At 44.7% G+C, this 16,829-nt stretch overlaps 1 protein-coding gene across 9 annotated transcripts in view; it reads left to right on the top strand.

Moving 5' to 3' along the window:
• The window catches only part of Bicc1 (BicC family RNA binding protein 1), a 218,760-nt gene that overhangs the window by 113,983 nt on the left and 87,948 nt on the right, over window positions 1–16,829 (top strand). For all 9 annotated transcript variants that reach the window (XM_038342823.2, XM_038342819.2, XM_038342818.2 and 6 more), the window contains one exon: window positions 7,516–7,585. In XM_038342823.2, coding sequence (XP_038198751.1) covers window positions 7,519–7,585 — 67 coding nt within the window. In that variant the 5' untranslated portion in view covers window positions 7,516–7,518. The remainder of the gene's footprint in view (window positions 1–7,515; window positions 7,586–16,829) is intronic.

Genomic DNA, 16,829 nt, shown 5'->3' with positions numbered 1-16,829 from the left:
TTATTTATTTATTATGCAGTGTCTGCCTACCCATATTCCTGTATGCCAAAAGAGGGCACCAGATCTCATTATAGTTGGTTGTGAGCCACCATGTAGTTGCTGGAAATTGAACTCAGGACTCTGGAAGAGCTTCCGGTGCTCTTAACCTCTGAGCCATCTCTCCAGCCCAAGGATCCTTATAACAGAATAATGGGACTCTAGTCTTGGGGGGATGTAACATTACTCTTTTCTTATATAAAGATTTAAACAAGAGTGTGTGTTTTTATCTGTACACCATGCCAGTTAACTGGACTCAAACCCATGGCTGTCTGTGTCAAAGGACCTAAGGAGGAACTTGGCATTCTTTTTTTTTTTTTTTGTTTTTTGTTTTTCGAGACAGGGTTTCCCTGTAGTTTCTAAAGCCTGTCCTGGAACTAGCTCTTGTAGACCAGGCTGGCCTCGAACTCAGAGATCTGCCTGCCTCTGCCTCCTGAGTGCTGGGATTAAAGGCGTGAGCCACCACCGCCCGGCTGGAACCTGGCATTCTTATTCTGCTAAATAGACATAGTAACAAACTACTCCCTAAGTTCTTAAATGCATCTCTCAGCCATCATCAGAGAAACTCTTTACTTTACTTTTTATTTGTTTGTTTATTTTTGCAGGGAATAGTACAGAGACCTAAACTGGCTAAGTTCCAGAGAATGAGAGACAGTGCTGTGCACAGCTCTAAATGGGATTATCTATACCACTACCCCTCTCCCAGGGCACAGCAATCGTTGCGGAAGAGGGGGCAGAAAGACTGTAAGAGGCAGAAGTAGTGGATGTGTGCACGGAAACAGCACTCGCTGGGCACAGCAGGGCCATTGTCAACATGAATTCATAGCAGCTATGACTACATGCGCGCTATCTGTACACGATCAAGCCAGGCAAGATCACAGTTTCGGTGCAGGAGGAGCTTGTCAATTCCCTTTCCTAGCGGTGAGGAGCTCTTGGGAGCTGCAGGCGGGGAAGGGTGGCTCATTTTCTTCAAGCAGGCAGCCCCTGAAAGGCCGCTCAGGATCCTATAGACGGTCCTCCATGCACATAGAGGCAACGCTAAGAGGAAATCATGAGAACACACGGACCTGAAAGGGAAGAAGTGATGAGGGCATAGGGGAGGAATTGGAGGGTTATATGTATGTATGAAATCCTCAATAGAAAAAAATTTTAAAAATGTACATGTGAATTAGGAAGTTAAGGTGAGTAGTTTTGTATGTTCACAATATTCCTTCTCCATATTTTAATTACTTCATGTAGTGAAAATTGATATTCTTAGGAATAATATTTTTTGTTATAAATGTTTGCTCTCAGCCAAATATGATAGTAGTATAAGTGAGTTGTGACTCGGTTATTCATATTCTATAGGTGATGAACACTTAGCAGAATCTTAATAGTTCTTATTCAGATGGTTACGTTGTAGTTCCGCGTCAGTCTTTGGACACAGCAGGGGACACCCACCACCTGTGGATGTGTCTGGTCTCATCTACAGTTGCCCTGTCACGCATGTGGCCCAGCAGAAACCGGTTGAGCGTGACTGCTTTAGATGGACTTTTCCCAAATCTCTTCTGTTGTCAGAACATAGATTTCTACATGTTGTAAGGGAGCTGAACTAAGTTAGAATGAGTCTTTTGAAGACTTCACGATGTGCCGGCCGTGATGTTGCCTACCTGTAAACTCAGGAACTCAGAACTTGAATGGCTGAGGCAGGAGAATCAAGAATTTGAAGCCAATCTGGGCTACATAGTGAAACTTTGTCCCCCCAAAATAGTTTAAGGCATGAGAAAATTATTCACAACGTGATGTTTATTCTTTGAGTATTAGGAAGATGGAAATAAGCAATCTTAATGTTTTAAGAACCTAGCTGTAGGGGTTAGGGAGATGTCTTGGTTGGTGAAGTGCCTGCCAAACAAGTGTAAGGACCTGAGTTCAGATCCCCAGCACTCAGTGCAGAAAACCGGGCAGAGTCGCATCCATGTGTAACCTTAGTGCTGGGGGGTGGGGGGCGGGTGTAGAATAGCATCCTTAGACTTTATGGGCCTGAAATTCCTCATGAATTGGTGAGTTCTAGCCTCAGTGAGAGCCTCTGTCTCAAACATAAGGTAGAGGAGCCAGCAAGATGGCTTAGCAAGCAGAGGTGCTTGTCACCAAGTCTAATGTTGTCCTGTGTTTAACTAATCCCAGGATGCACTTGATGGAAGGAGAGAACCAATTCCTGAAAGTTGGCATCCGACCCCTGGACACTCACTGTGATGGGTGTACCATCCTCCACCCCCTGTGCACACATTATATGTAAATATGTAAATAAAATATAAAAGGTGGTGGCTGATAGAAGATGACATCCGATGCTGACCTCTGGCCTCCATATGCATGCATGCATGGACACACACGCACACGTGCACATGCGTGCGTGCACACACACACACACACACACACACACACACACACACACAGTCTACCTTGAACTCACTTTCAGATTTGTTTTTCGGTTTTTGTGTTTTTCTTTTTTTTTTTTTTCCTTTCAAGTCTTTTTCTCCTCCAAGGTTCTGTGGCTTGGCATACCTCTGCATTCTGTAGCTTAGCCGACACAATGGTAGTTACAGTTTAATTTCCATAAGGAAGCAGGAGACATTTTAGGCTGTTTCCCAACTCTGAGGTCAGTTTTCACACAGCTGATGACACCAGCCTCCTTCTGGGAGAGAGATGGTCAGAATTAGCCACTTAATCCAATTAGTCCTTGGATGGAAACTGAACGTTTCAGAACGAGTATTGACTTACATGCGAACTAAGGCTCACAGCAGGTTTCTGGGAAGCGACTTCCTGGTCAAGTGTGTAATAACTAAATGATTTAGGGAACCCCACGGGACTCTCTTGAAGAGAAGTCAGCGTCTCCGCCCACTGTAAAGCCACAAAGATTTTCTCCTATTACCGTAATTAAAAAAAAAAAAGAATGCTTCCTTGATGTTTCTAGAAGGTGAGTTGGAGCCAGTAGTTTGTTCTTAGCTCGTTGCATGGGTGGCACGTAGGAACAGGCACAGCAAAAGTCACAAAACCCAAAACCAAAGCAAAACCTAGAGTCATTTTTTTTCTGGAAGTCACTTCAGATATTTTCCTCTTCCTCCTGAGACTGAGCTGGTTGTCTTCTTCCCCAGGGGGCTTCATGATGTCTTTCATCTCCATTGTCTTTATGGCTTCATCATTTCCAGTCCCCATTTGGTTCACTTAGGACACCGTTATGCATCGCTTGCATGTCCTTTGAGCTTCTTCGTGTGCTGGTGTCAGCCCCATCTGGGTGCCGCTTCTGCAAATCCTGCTTCAGGACTGGGCTTTCTGAACCCGTCTTGCCTCTGGCTTTTCTGCGTCCAACTCTGCTGAGATACACCTTTAGAGTATATATGCCCTGCCATCGCTGAAGAGACTGGCTTAAGTTATCCGCTTAAGTGATAAGCTCTTCGGGGAAGCTTCTGGCTCCCCAGAGGTGGAATAAGTTGCTCCATCCTGTTTAGCGTCTTACTGGTTGTCACTTATCTGTAGCAAGTGACAGTCAGTCACAGGAGCCTCATGGTCTTGGTCTGCGTCTTTAAGTCTATTTGGGGCTCTTATCTCTATATGCAGATGGCCAGAGATCTGTCTCCTTCTGGTGGCACAAGCTTAGACACAAAGCCTCTCGCCTGTACTGAAAGATGCTCTTCCCTGTGTGTCATTTTGACGTTCCCTTATGTACTCTTCCTGTAGCGCCTGCCTGTACTACATGACAGTACGGTACTACTCCTGTATTTCAGGGCTTGCACTACAGGACCATTTGCGAGCCGGGCAAGGGCCTGGAGATTTGAACACACAAAGACACACAGGTAGCCAGGCGGTGGTGGCGCACGCCTTTAATCCCAGCACTCGGGAGGCAGAGGCAGGTGGATCTCTGAGTTCAAGGCCAGCCTGGTCTACAAGAGCTAGTTCCAGGACAGGCTCTAGAAACTACAGGGAAACCCTGTCTCGAAACCCCCCCCCCAAAAAAAAATTAAAAAAAAAATAAAAAAATAAAGACACAGGCAGCGACACGGGTCATCCTTGAAACAGGAATGCCCCCTTTATTGTGTCCAGGGGCAGCTTATATAAGGATCATTAACTGATAGCCACGCTCCAGCCAAACCCACCAGAAACCACTCCCATCATTAGGAACTCCTGAGGGTCTCGTGCTCAGAGAAGCTGCAAGCATAACACGTTGTTTACAAGAAATTCAGGATCTGAGGGTTTACAGCTCCCAACACTTCCTATGTGAGGGACTGTTTTGGCACCCTCTCTCAGCTAGCCAGTTTGTTTGCTGCTAGCTCTCTACATCAGTCAGCATTTCGTCTGTCTCCTCGAGTCCTTGTGACTACCCCAGTAGATATTACAAATAACTTTACAGGGATGAAGAGAGAGAGAGAGAGAGAGAGAGAGAGAGAGAGAGAGAGAGAGAGAGAGAGAGAGAGAGCGAGCGAGAGCGCACAGTGATATAATTTGCTCCGCACGACACAGCTAGTACCCGACTCCCGGTGGATAACTAAATGAGGGTGTTATTAATGTCCGGGGCCCAGACATAACTGGTGCTTGCTGTGTGCAGAGCGGTGAGCACAGTTTTTATTTTCCCAACTGATCTAGGAAATGCAGAAGGTAAGAGGGTGTTTGCTTGACTTAAGGATGAGAAAGGATGCAGGTAGAGCAAGGAGTAAGGATGGTTCTCGCTGGGTGATGTAAAGACGGGATGTAAGGATGGTAGCTGAGCAGGTGGAAGCTGAAGGCCAAGTGTGAGAGGGAGCCTGGCCTTGACCGGTTAAGAAGAGAGACCCTTGGCTGGTCCTGAAGTGGTGAGGTAGGGAGGGGACATTTACTGGGGGGCTGAGTAGAGATGGTTGAAGATGATAGTATTTTTCATTTATTCTTTGTTTTTTTTTGTTCTGTTTTGTTATTTATTTATCTATTTTCTGAGACAGGGTTTGCCTATAGCTTTGGTGCCTGTCCTGGAACTCACTCTGTAGACCGGGCTGGCCTCGAACTCACAGAGATCTGCCTGTCTCTTCCTCCCAAGTGGGTCGGATTAAAGGCATGCACCACCACCGCCTGGCTCTTATTCATTTATTTTTTGAAAAGAATTGGTGTGATTATATTTGGGAAGGAATATATCCGTCTATGGTATGTACTGACAATGGTTGTGATTATATTTGGGAAGGAATATATCCGTCTATGGTGTGTACTGACAATGGTTGTGATTATATTTGGGAAGGAATATATCCGTCTATGGTGTGTACTGACAATGAGTAAAAGGCCATGGATTTGAAAGAGAGCAAGGAGGGATCTAGGGGAGGGTGTGGAGGGAAGAAAGGGAATGGGGAAAATGATAACTTGTAATCTCAAAAATAAAAGATTTTTTTTTTTAAAAAAAGACAAAACATTGGTTTTCCCCACTATGTGTCTGTATGTGCCCCATGTGTGTGCAGAGCACCCCCAGAGACTGCAGATGGTTCTGAGCTGCCACGTGGGTGCTGGGAACAGAACCCAGGTCCCCTGCAGGAACAGCAAGTGCTCTAAACCACTGAGAAACCCTCCCCTTTTCAATTAGTTTTTAATATTCCTGTAGAGTTGAGCTTGGTTGCCACACTCTGTAATCACAGCACTTGGGAGGCTGAGACAGGAAGACTACAGATTTCAGGTCAGGATAGGCGAGACCCTGTCACTAAACAACAACCAACGCTTTCCAAAAAATACAAAAAACAAAATGGCGGCAGCATAGAGTTAACTAACCAAATGAATGCTGATGACAACTTAGTTCATCAGCAAAGACGAGCGGACAAGGACCAGGTCTTGGAGTGTGAGGGCAGGAGGCTCACTTTTCTTCTGGGTCAGATCAGTATGTAGACCAAGCCAAGGCAGTGGGGCTCACTTTTTGTTTTGTTGCTCTTAAATAGAAATATTTTTCAAGAAAAACAGCAGTGTAGACACGGGGCCAGGCAGCCAGTGAGCACTCCAAACTAGTCAGCGGCAACATACAAGTGACGTTTGACCTCAGCATCAGGGCCACAGTGGGGTATCTGGAGCAGCTGAGGGTCCGCTGACCCAGTCCACAGCAGGCAACTGTTCTCTGTGCCAGCAGAGGGCTGCCATGAATTCCTTGTGCTGAATCCACCAACTCGTCCAGAAAATCAGAGCTTTGAATTGCTATGCCAGATTCTTGGATCTTCAAATGCTGGCCCAGCTCCTAACATCCCTGACAATGGATGGTTAGACTTCCAGCCTGAGACATCTGCGAGCTGGTGGCTGCTCAGATGAAGGAGACTTGGCAATGGATGCTGTGTGCTAACCACCTAGTCTCATGCCTAGTCTATGGGCCCCAGGAGGAAATCGTTCTGTTAATTGTCTTCTTAATGCATGCGGTTGTCTTCACCGCTGATTTATGTAGTTAACTCTAAATCTATGTTAGAAAATAAGGCCTGGCATAGTGGTGCATGCCTTTAATCCCAACACTTGGGAAGCAAGGGCAGAGAGGCAGAAGCAGGCCTATCTCTGAGGCTAGCCTGGTCTACAGAGAGTCCCAGGACTACACAGAGAAACCCTGTCTCGAAAAGCGAAAATTAAAAACAAATCAAAACGGCCTGTCTTGAGTAACGACTGACGGCCGCTACTAGAGGTTGCTTGCTCTTGCGTGGGGTGCGTTCTCTGTTCGGCTTACAAAGCGAGCAATCCTGTGGAATGGAGGAGAAGGAAGGAGGGACACTTTGTCTTGAGGACTCTGATTCCTTTTGGATTTGCTGTCCACTTCATTTGTGCTGTGGGGTCATCTTCATTTCCCCGGTGGCCTGCCTAGTCCTTGCCTGCCCTGCTTCCGGTGCCTGCCCTCTGTCTTCCCCCACTCTTTATGTGCGAGTCTCCCTGTGGTTCCGTGCCTCCTAATGGGATTATTGGTGTGTATGGGTGGGAAGAACGGGAAGGATGCTGAGAAATGCAGCTTCGTGAAGGGGTGCTGTGTTTAGAAGCATTTCATCAGTTTTAATGAAATACACATGTGCCCAGAGTTTTGTTTTTTGGGGGGATGGTGGGAAAATCTTCATTTAATATGGCCTAACTCATAGTTTTGAGTTACAAGAATCACGTCTGGTGTACTGACATGGTCTTGGGTGATTCTTATTCAGTACAAGTGTCTTCGATGGTCCTGGCAACCAGCTGAGTTAATTACTTGTCCATGTACTTTTAGGTCTTGTTTCTGTTAAAACCCTGGAATCAGGGAGAGAACAACACAGACTTGGATACTTTCAATAGATTAAGGGCTTAGAAAAACACATCTCCTTTTCCCCCTCAAGCCTTTTTTAAAAAAAAAGTTTGCATTGCTTTAAGCTGAAATCATTTTGTTGTGTCAGCACAAAGCAAGACACATGAAAATAAGATTTTTTTTAATGTGTGAAAAATCTTATCTGTAAATACAAGTTCCTAATTGAGTCAATATTTTTTTTCTCTTAACTGCTGACTCAGATCATGGAAGAGACACACACGCAGATTGCCTGGCCATCCAAACTGAAGATCGGAGCCAAATCCAAGAAAGGTAATTTGGGCAGGGGAGTAAGTTCTGTTTCAAAAGTGAGATTATGGAATCAGTGCACATTATTGCTGGAGAAATAAGCCTTTGCTCTGTTCACTTTTGTCCTAAGATACTTGTCAGATAGCCATATTTGGGGAGGACCTTGGTGATCAAAATAAATAGGCAGCTTTGTAACAGCAGAAAAATGTTTGAATAGCAGTATTAGAATAAAAAATGTTTCCATAAAAGATCCTACCAGTAACCTGTGATCTCCAGAATGTCTGTCCGCTCAGTAGCCATGAGGAATGGCAGTTCTGCACGGGATGGTAGCCTGTGTCCCACTGTCTAGACTTTAAAGTCCTTCTGTTGTGGCTGCCTAGACTTAAGAGCTGTTGTATCCTGTGCCTTTCTTTCATGTGAATGAACCCTAGACTTCCTTTCTGAAAGAACTCTCTCCATCCACCTGACCACACTGTGTTTTAGATTGGACGTTTCTCTGCCTTATGCCGTAGGAGAGCAGCCTAGAGATGGGAGGAGCGCTCACTTAACTTTTTTTTCCTTAGGATTATATGGTATTCTCAAATGTGACTTTCCAGTATGCATACTTAAGAATGCTTTTTCTTGTGCAAATATACTCTTGTTTCAACATTTCTGCTGTGTATATTTAATGAAGAATAAAAATGTCTGTAGCCATCAGGGGATAATACAAATGCCACCAGATGATCCAACACACAGCATTCCTGCCAGCTGAACCCTGCCGTGTGGTCTGGCCTTTGTCTTGTCGCCGCTGTTGAGTTTGTCTTTTTGCTCCGTCTCCTCTGACTTTTATTGCTAACCAATGTTTTAACACTGCACAGGGTCTCAATTTTCTTTCATGTTTGAGTTTAGATTTCTTTTTTAAATCTCATTCTGCATTCTTATGGAATAGAAATAATATTACAGAACTTGTGTGTGTGTGTGTGTGGTGTGTTTGTATGTATGTGCACTTGTAACCAAACATGGCGTGCCTTTAGAAACTTCAGTCTTGTTACCTTTTTTATTTATCAAATGGTGACAAGAAATTGGGACTGTTGGTGTTAAACAGTCCCAGTCATACAGGCTGAGTCTCCAGGTGTAGGTCAAAGTCTGTGTGTAAGCCTTGCATGTACTTGATGCTGAAGAAAATGCTCGTGATAATTGAGTTCTCATCATGGGCTGTTTTGTTCTCAGTACACAATACAGGACACCATCACCAGTGGATCATCTGTCTGTTTATTTGACTGTTTAAAAAAAATCTCCAGTTTTCTAGTTAGAAGAATTGAAACTTGAGCATACCCTGGGGCCTCATTCCCTATTGTCAGATATTTTTACTTAAGAAATGAAATTAGCTTCATTTCTGGCTTATAAGAATGAAATTTAACCAGTCTTCCCAAGAAAACCCCGAGGAAACATGAATGTTAGGGCTGTTGGGGATGATTTCAGGTTGCTTGTTCATGTACCCATAGTGAGATTTCCCACCCCCACCCCCAATTTTCATAAGAAACGATTGATTTTGTTAAAAAATTGTTTGAAATGTGTTTTGGACTTTAGAGAGTTAGGAACCGTGGGGATGAGTGGGATCGTGTCACGCTTCCAGAATGGCTTCTGCCACTGACACACTCGGCTCTTTGGGACGCTCAGCCATATGCCACATCCTGATGATCTATTACGCTTGGGAGAGAAGACTATTTCAGCAGTGAGTTGGAGAGCGTTTGGGTCAGTCTTCACCTGTTAAAGCTAACCTCTGGACTTAAGCCTAAGAACTGGCCCCTGCAGGCTCAGGTCTCACTCACTTCATCTTACTCTGTAATTATTTATGAAGTGCTGTGGTTGTACACAGTGCTCCACAATGAGAAGAATGTGCCAGAAAGGAAGAGAGAAAGAGTCAAAGGTATGCCTCAGAGAAGTTTACTGTTCAGCTGACTTGATGGCTCTCATTATTTAAACATGAAGCTGATGAATCAGTTCTTGGCCTACCATCCTAACCACACCCCCCACTTCGTGATTTAAAATAGAACAGACGTATATATTCCTATTCTTCTAAAGTGGTTTCATTCAGATGTGAAGTTCCGTTACATTCTGTAGCTAGTAAAATTAAAATTGAACAGCAGGAGGGTTTTTGGAAGGTAATTATTTGCTCATCTGGTGGGCTGTTGCCTTCTGTGTCTGTGTGTTGTAGGAGGGATGGCTGTTCATTTTCAAGTTTTCATTGTTCCAAGCTCTCATTATTAAAGAGACTAACGTGTGCATGTATATTCCTGGGCCCATGCCATGTACTAGATGATCATTAAATCTAAACCCCATGGCGATGCGAAGGTCTGCAGTGTGTGGATAATCCCTGTCTGCCGAGGGACAACTCAGCTGTGTTGTTATATTTTTTCACTCCAGCCTTTATAGTGCTCAGCTTGAATATTTGAGTCTACGCAAACATTTATTTCATGCCCGCAACTCTCCCGGTTTGCCTCCTTCTTCAGCTTCCCAGAATTTAGTTCTGTGTTTTCCATAGTAGCTTCCAAGAGCTCTCCTCAAATCTTATCTTCTAAGCCCTTCGTTCTTTATCAGAATGGCTGCCTGGGTGCCTCTGCTGCTTCCCTGGCGGAAGTGCTGGTGGTTACTGCCTGGCACGCAGGAACCAAGCCAAAGCCCGGGCTTCCTTCAGTTAGAAAATGTAGCATCTTCTATAGAAGTTGAAGCTCAGTTGCTCGTAGGTAGTGGCCCAGGGAGGGCTGGGTTGGGAATTTGTGGATCGGACAAGTTCCTCTAGTTGTTGTTGAGGTCAGAGTTTTGGAATCAAACCCTCACCATCTGCGAGAGAAGCTTGGTGGGTCGTGAGGAAGATGGGAGGTCAGAGGCAGGGGTAGGGGCAGACACAGCTGAAGACTGGAGAAGCCCACTGTCTGCCCTGGTGTGCTAAGAGCCACACAGCTGCAGATGGGCTGTCTTACACCTGGGTCACCTTCGTGGTCAGCTCACAGGAGGCATCGGGAATGATGACAACCCAGTGTCGTTCTGCATGCGTCAAGGATAGCTCTGAGAAGAGCATTGGGTGTTTCATCTTCCCCTTTGTCCCATCACGCCTTTTCATCCCCCACCCCCTCTTTTTTAGTCCCTCTTTCTTCTCCCTCTGCCCAAATGCTTGGTAGAAAGGAGTAGGGAAAAGATCAGCGGTTATTTTCTGCAGGGTGTTTTAGAGAAGCACACGCAGACAGGCAGACACATGCGTGTGCATGCGCACCCATAAGACTGAGGAATAAAGAGCTTTTGGAACCGCTCCCCAGAGTGTTTGGATTATTGGAAGGGCCGAGGTTCATTTAAGCCAGAAAGAACCGAGAATTTAACATTGGAGCAACAGTATTTCAGTTGGTGACTCCAAGATTCTCCTCGGGGGAGTCATGAGTAAGACAAACAAACTCTTCGTGTTTCTTCTCTCTAATATGAAGTTATTTTGTGTGGGAGAATATAGAACTGAAGCTCTCAAGCCCAAGAAAGAGAAGTCTTGAGGTCTGTGCTAGTGAAACCAGTACTTAAGGATTAAAGCGTTTCAAACTACACAGTTTTGCTAACCTGGAATAACTTCAGGCTGTCTTTTCAGTTTCTGAGCTGCAGCCCACTTTAAATGAAAGGAAACTTCATTAAAATACGAGCAGCGCTTTGAACAAGTTAGCTTTTCCCCAGTGGAATTCCGGTTAGAGCTGCCCTGACGTAGAGATAAGTGTTCCTAATGAGAACTTATCACATTTGGGTGACTGCACTGTGAAGGCAAATTGGACGGGTCTGTCTCTTAAATTAGGTAAATATTTTTCTTACAGTCTTCTTTTTGCTTTTAATGGGTTCATCAATCTCTTTGTAGACCGGTGAGGGTAAGTGGGAGTTGGAATTAAAGTTTTCATGTCCAATTCCGAATGCTTGGGATCAGCATTGATGAAGCTCTGTTCCTGAGGTGGACCAAGTGGAGCACCCGTCTTGACCGGGTCTGCTTCAGCTTAGGGTGGATGCCCTACGGGAGCAGCAGGGGTGCCAAGCATTCTCTGAATGGCCCGATGTGTGTTCTGGTTTGGAAATGAATGGCACCACATCTGGCTTTTCTCTTCCTCCCAAAAGAAACAAGAGACTCGCCAACATTTCCATGAGATTATGTTTGGTTCCATTCCCTTAGTGGGTGTCTGATGGGCCATCTTAACATGATAAAAGGCCACGTGCTCGTTTTTGTTTCTGGAGGGAAATGTCTTAGAGAAGATAGGCAGCTGACTAGCTAGTGTCCGCAGTGTTTGGAGGAAAGAGAAACACAAGGCCCAGCATGCTAGACCAAAGAATTCCTGTCAGTGAGTGTGTAACCCGTTAGTGTGTCAGAAAGTGAACTAAGGGGTCTCTGTGAGCAGTAACATGCCCGAATGAGTTAGAAAACAGCATGAGGACATTGTGTGTGTGTGTGTGTGTGTGTGCACGCGTGTGTATGTGCATGCTATATTTATGCGGTCTTGGGTGTGCTTGTCGATGTACTTGCATGTAGGTAGAGACTAGTGTTGATGTCTCATGTCATCTTTGATGGCTCTCCACTTTAGTTGTTTTGTGATGAGGTCTCTTACTGTTCTAAAAGCCTATCAATCTGACTAGGATGCTGGCCAGTGAACCCCTTGATGTCTCTGCCTCCCTGATGCTGGAGCAACAGGTGTATTAACCCCCGCTGTCTCCCCCTCCCTGATGAACCCCACTGTCTCCCCTCCCTGATGCTGGAGCAGCAGGTGTATGCTACTACACTCAGCTTTCACAAAGCTGCTGGGACCCGAACTCAGGTCCTTACCTTTGGGATGCAGGTGCTTTCCCCACTGAGGCATCTCCCGAGTTCACAGGTTGGACTTCTCTAAAACTCCAAAGCCTAATGCCTTTCCCCACCCATACCTGTGGGAAAATAGAGAAAATACATGGCTGGTTTCCATTCTTAGTCTAGAGTGCTCTGTGATGATGCTTACCAGTGACAGTGGCCAAGAATAACTAGTGATAATCATACCAGCTTCGTTATGCCCCAGTCCTTGGAAATTGCAGAGGTCAAGGATGGATAGAAGTTAGCTCACCCTGCTTATAAATAACACCTGCCTTTTCAGAGATTATGGTTAAACATGGAGCCACTCCTATCTGGGGTCTGATTGCCCTAGGATTTTAATTTGATAAATTCATGTTATTCTCAGGATGAGACTTTTAAATAATCCATAAGCTAAACAAATTCAAAATCTGTTGTAAGTAGCTCACAAGGGTTTTATGGTTTTTTTTTTTTTTAAATTTAAATCTTTAAAAGTAGTATCTGACCTGTTCAGCAACCTTTGTTTCTTCTGGACAGGAAGCGTTGGTGCTTGAGCTGTGTGGGGTATATTATGTAGATGCTGCCTCAACACATGGTGATGCTCATTGGCCTCTGAGAGCTAGAGATGTCATGGGCAGTGGGAGAGCAGCCCCTGTCCATAGAGACAGCCAATCTAGTCTGGACTTCTAGGAGAGCAAACCCACAGCTATGTCTACCTCTTTCTACAAATCAGCCGTTTTTATTTATTTATTTAGAGAGACAGAGTGTATGTGTGTGCGTGTGCTTGCACGTGCGTGCGTGTGCTTGCACGTGCGTGCATGCACACACCACAGTCTATGTGTGTCAATCAGAGAATGACTTTTGGGAGTCTGTCTTTGCCTTCTACCGTGTGAGTCCTAGGGTTGGCACTCAGATCGTCTCGGTGGCATCAAGCGACAGGACAATTCAGGTGGGGAGTCTTACCTACAAAGGCGTGCCTGGTTAGAGTGTAGCCGACAGATACACCGAACTCTTAAAAATCAACAGTAACCAGGCCAAGAGCTTAGATTGTGCTCAAAGGACCAAATAGGTACTTCACTGAAGAGGGCAGGCAGAGGGTTAGTGAGAGGATGACCATCACTGTCTCTGGAGAGGGGCGTGGTAAGTGAGATGCCGCCCGGTGCTTACCAGAATGGCTGAAGTTCAGTGTGCCGACACCAGGGATCGCTGGGGCTACTGTGCAGCAGCTGGAGCACTGACTCCTAGGTGATGGGCAGCAGGATGCTACAGATGCATTGGAAGACATCTTCATGCAAAACCAAACAGAGCCTTTCCAAATGAAATTGCACTTTTTAGTGTGCACAAGTAAGAAAAGAAAAAATAAAACCTCAAGTCCATGGGAAAATCTGCACATGGATATTTATAGGAACTTTTTTATTATTATCAAAATGAGGAGAGCACCAAGATACTCTCCAAGAGATGACTACATAGCCATGCACCATGGGACACACTACTAGAAAGACATGAGCTATTGTCCTGAAGCAGTGCAGGAACTCTAAATGCACATGGTTAATTGAGAGCCAGTCTGTAGAGACTTCTTCACTTGGTAATATATTCTCATGTGTCCGTGGCTTTTGTGGCTCCTTTTTTTAGTACTGAGGTGTATCTGTCACTCATCCACTGCACTGTGACTTTGCTGGGTTGTGTCCACTCAGCAGCATGTATATAGACGGTCCTCAGTGTATTCTCTGGCCTTGAGAACTCATTTGTTAGCACTGAGCAATATTCTCGCTGAAGGACATCTTGGTTTCCTTACAAAGCCTGCTTGATAGAATATTACTCTTTCCACTGTGCAAGTGTGTGTGTGTGTGATCACACGTATGTGTGTGTGCATGTGTGCATGTGTATTATATATGTGTATGTATGTTATATGCGTGTATGCACATGTGCATGTGGACCTGAGTATAGGTATGTGTTTGAGTGTATGTGAGTGTGTATGTGTGTATCTCTGTGTATGCATGTATAATGTGTGCATGTGTGACTGCATGAATGTGTATGTTGTGTGTGCATGTGTTTTTGTGAGTGTATGTGTTGTGGGTATGTGTGCACAGTATGTGGATGTGTGTGACCTAATATCTGATGCTGTGAGAAGATACGACTTGTTCATGGGTGTTGAAATTCATACATTTTATTTTGCAAGAACAGTCTGTTTTAGACCACCTCGTAATTGGTTTTGAATGACATGGGTAACGGTACAATGTCAATCGCTATTTCTTCTCAGTGAGTGTTGTACTTCCTGCCTGTGGCTTCAGAGCTTTGGGGCTGTCTTCATCCTCTGATCTTAAGCCCGTGTCTTCCATTCTGTGTCGTGTGTGTCTCTATGACTGTGACTGTCCCCTCAGTTTCTGAGGGTTGTCCTGGCCTGGAAATGGGCACCCAGTTTCAGTGGCTTCCCAAATCCTGCATGGCCATTGCCTGGCTGTCCCTCTGCTCTGTCAGTCATGGCTGGAAGAGACTGCAGTGACATCTATTAGGTCTGTCAGTAGCAGTTAAATTACTCCCATGAAGGGCTTTGCAGCCGCTGACAGGACCGAGCTGTCATGTGGTGTTCCTCATTAGCTAAAGGTCATAAATCACAGTGGTGGCTTCTTCCCACCCAGTGCCCCCTTTGGGGCCATTAAGGCATGGCTGGTGGCTCATTGCTGCATTTTTATAGGGGCCTTGATAGGAAGCGACATTCTTATCAGGAGATACTAAAGAGATTTCAGGAATGAGGGGGTAGGTTCCCTTTCTGTTGTTTTTGCCAGAAATTACCCTTAAAGAAAAATATGTCTTCCCTGAAATAAAAATAAAACTCCAGCTTGTTCTGTGTAGCTTTGGTTACTCAGTCTACACAGACGTTGTGTCTTTCTATCGTTTGAAGACAGGCTCATTCTACACGTAGTTTTGCAATCAGATTTTCTCAGAAAAGTAACACGAGGGCATCCATCTTCCTGGTCAGCTCACCAATGGTGTTACTTTTGTAACTGCTTGAAGTGACATTGTAGGTGTGCAGAGGATGACTAGATGATTAGGTGACTCATCAAATCTCTGGCATGGCCAGCAGGTTGAGTTTTCTTTCTCCTACCATCAAACTGATTCACCTACTTCTATATTTTCAGGTCCCATGAAGTTTCCCAGGTAGACTTCCTAGGCCACAGGATGTGAGCAACTTTAATATTTTCCTGAGTTTTCATCTTGTCTTCCAAATTGGGCTCTTACCACATGGGAAATGGATAGGAGAGATAAGTCCTCCACATCTGGCCAGCCCGGCGCTCTCCCAGCCTCTGGTACCCAGTGAGAAGTACCACTGTTGTCATATTTGTCTCCTTAGTGGGCAGAATGGCCAAGCATCTTCCTTGTGTTAACGGAATGTTGATGCTCTGTCGTGCATCGCCTGTCCCTCTTCCTGCCTAACTGATGGCTCGCGTCCTTCCCCTACCCTATTAGCTTGCTGAGTTTTCTGCTCGTATCATTTCTAAATTGTTTTTCTACTGAGATAAGGTTTACTTAGCACTTCTGACTCACTCAAACGGCTTGTTTCTGTCTATTGAAAGTATAAGTAATTTCTGGAGTATTCTGGTTCCAAACTGCAAAGAAGTCAGTTGGCTTTAAATAGCTGTGTGTTTATTTTCGAAGGCTTCTTTTTTTTAAAAAAAAGGTGCGTGATAACATGTAGAGCGTTGGAATGCTAATGTAAACTACCCAAAGGTTAAAAATCTTTGATTTTAATAGCATGAAAATGTGTGTCTGTGTTTATTTTGTCAAGACATAGAAAATCGCTACAAATATTATACGAGAGTCATCAAATTCCAACGTTCTCTTGGCAGACTAGAAAGAATACTCAATAAATTGGTTGGCTTTATTTCTGGGTGTTGGGCTTGAATTCTCCATTCTAATGGCAAAAGTTTCCGAATCGTTTCCAACGTCTTGTATTCCAGTGAAGAATGAGCAACTTCAATATGTTATTTGGGGTTGGCTTGCATTCCGTTTCTGCCCTGGCTCCATTTCTAGAGGAATTTGTAAAGAAGAGCAGAGTTGGGGATGGTTTTCCTAGTCTTGGCATTCAGTTGCTTACCAGGATGGATACCACTTTCTGGGCTTCACCACTTCAGAAGTGCCCATGTCTTCTCCATGCTGTCTAAACTATCCCAGAAGTATGACACAGCACCAGGGAGCCCTGGTTTGTCCTACTTAGTTTGGAATCGTGTAAACCCAGAAGAGGGGAGAAGAAAGGAAAGGCAGTCGTCATTCACCAAAGATGTTAATATTCAGGGTCAAACACCCTTGCCTTGATTTCCTTTGTTTCACAGCCTAAGGACTATATTCTTACCCAATCCTCTAAAGCTTTCTCCTGGGTCAATATCTAATAGATTTTATATCATTGGCAATTTATAGACCTAAAAGAATATAAATCACCTTTTAAAATTAAAT

This window comes from Arvicola amphibius, chromosome 9 (assembly GCF_903992535.2).
Source record: "Arvicola amphibius chromosome 9, mArvAmp1.2, whole genome shotgun sequence".
In the NCBI taxonomy this organism is placed as follows: Eukaryota; Metazoa; Chordata; class Mammalia; order Rodentia; family Cricetidae; genus Arvicola; species Arvicola amphibius.
The sequence above is the reverse complement of the archived record's forward strand: the minus strand, read 5'-3'. Positions and strand labels throughout refer to the sequence as shown.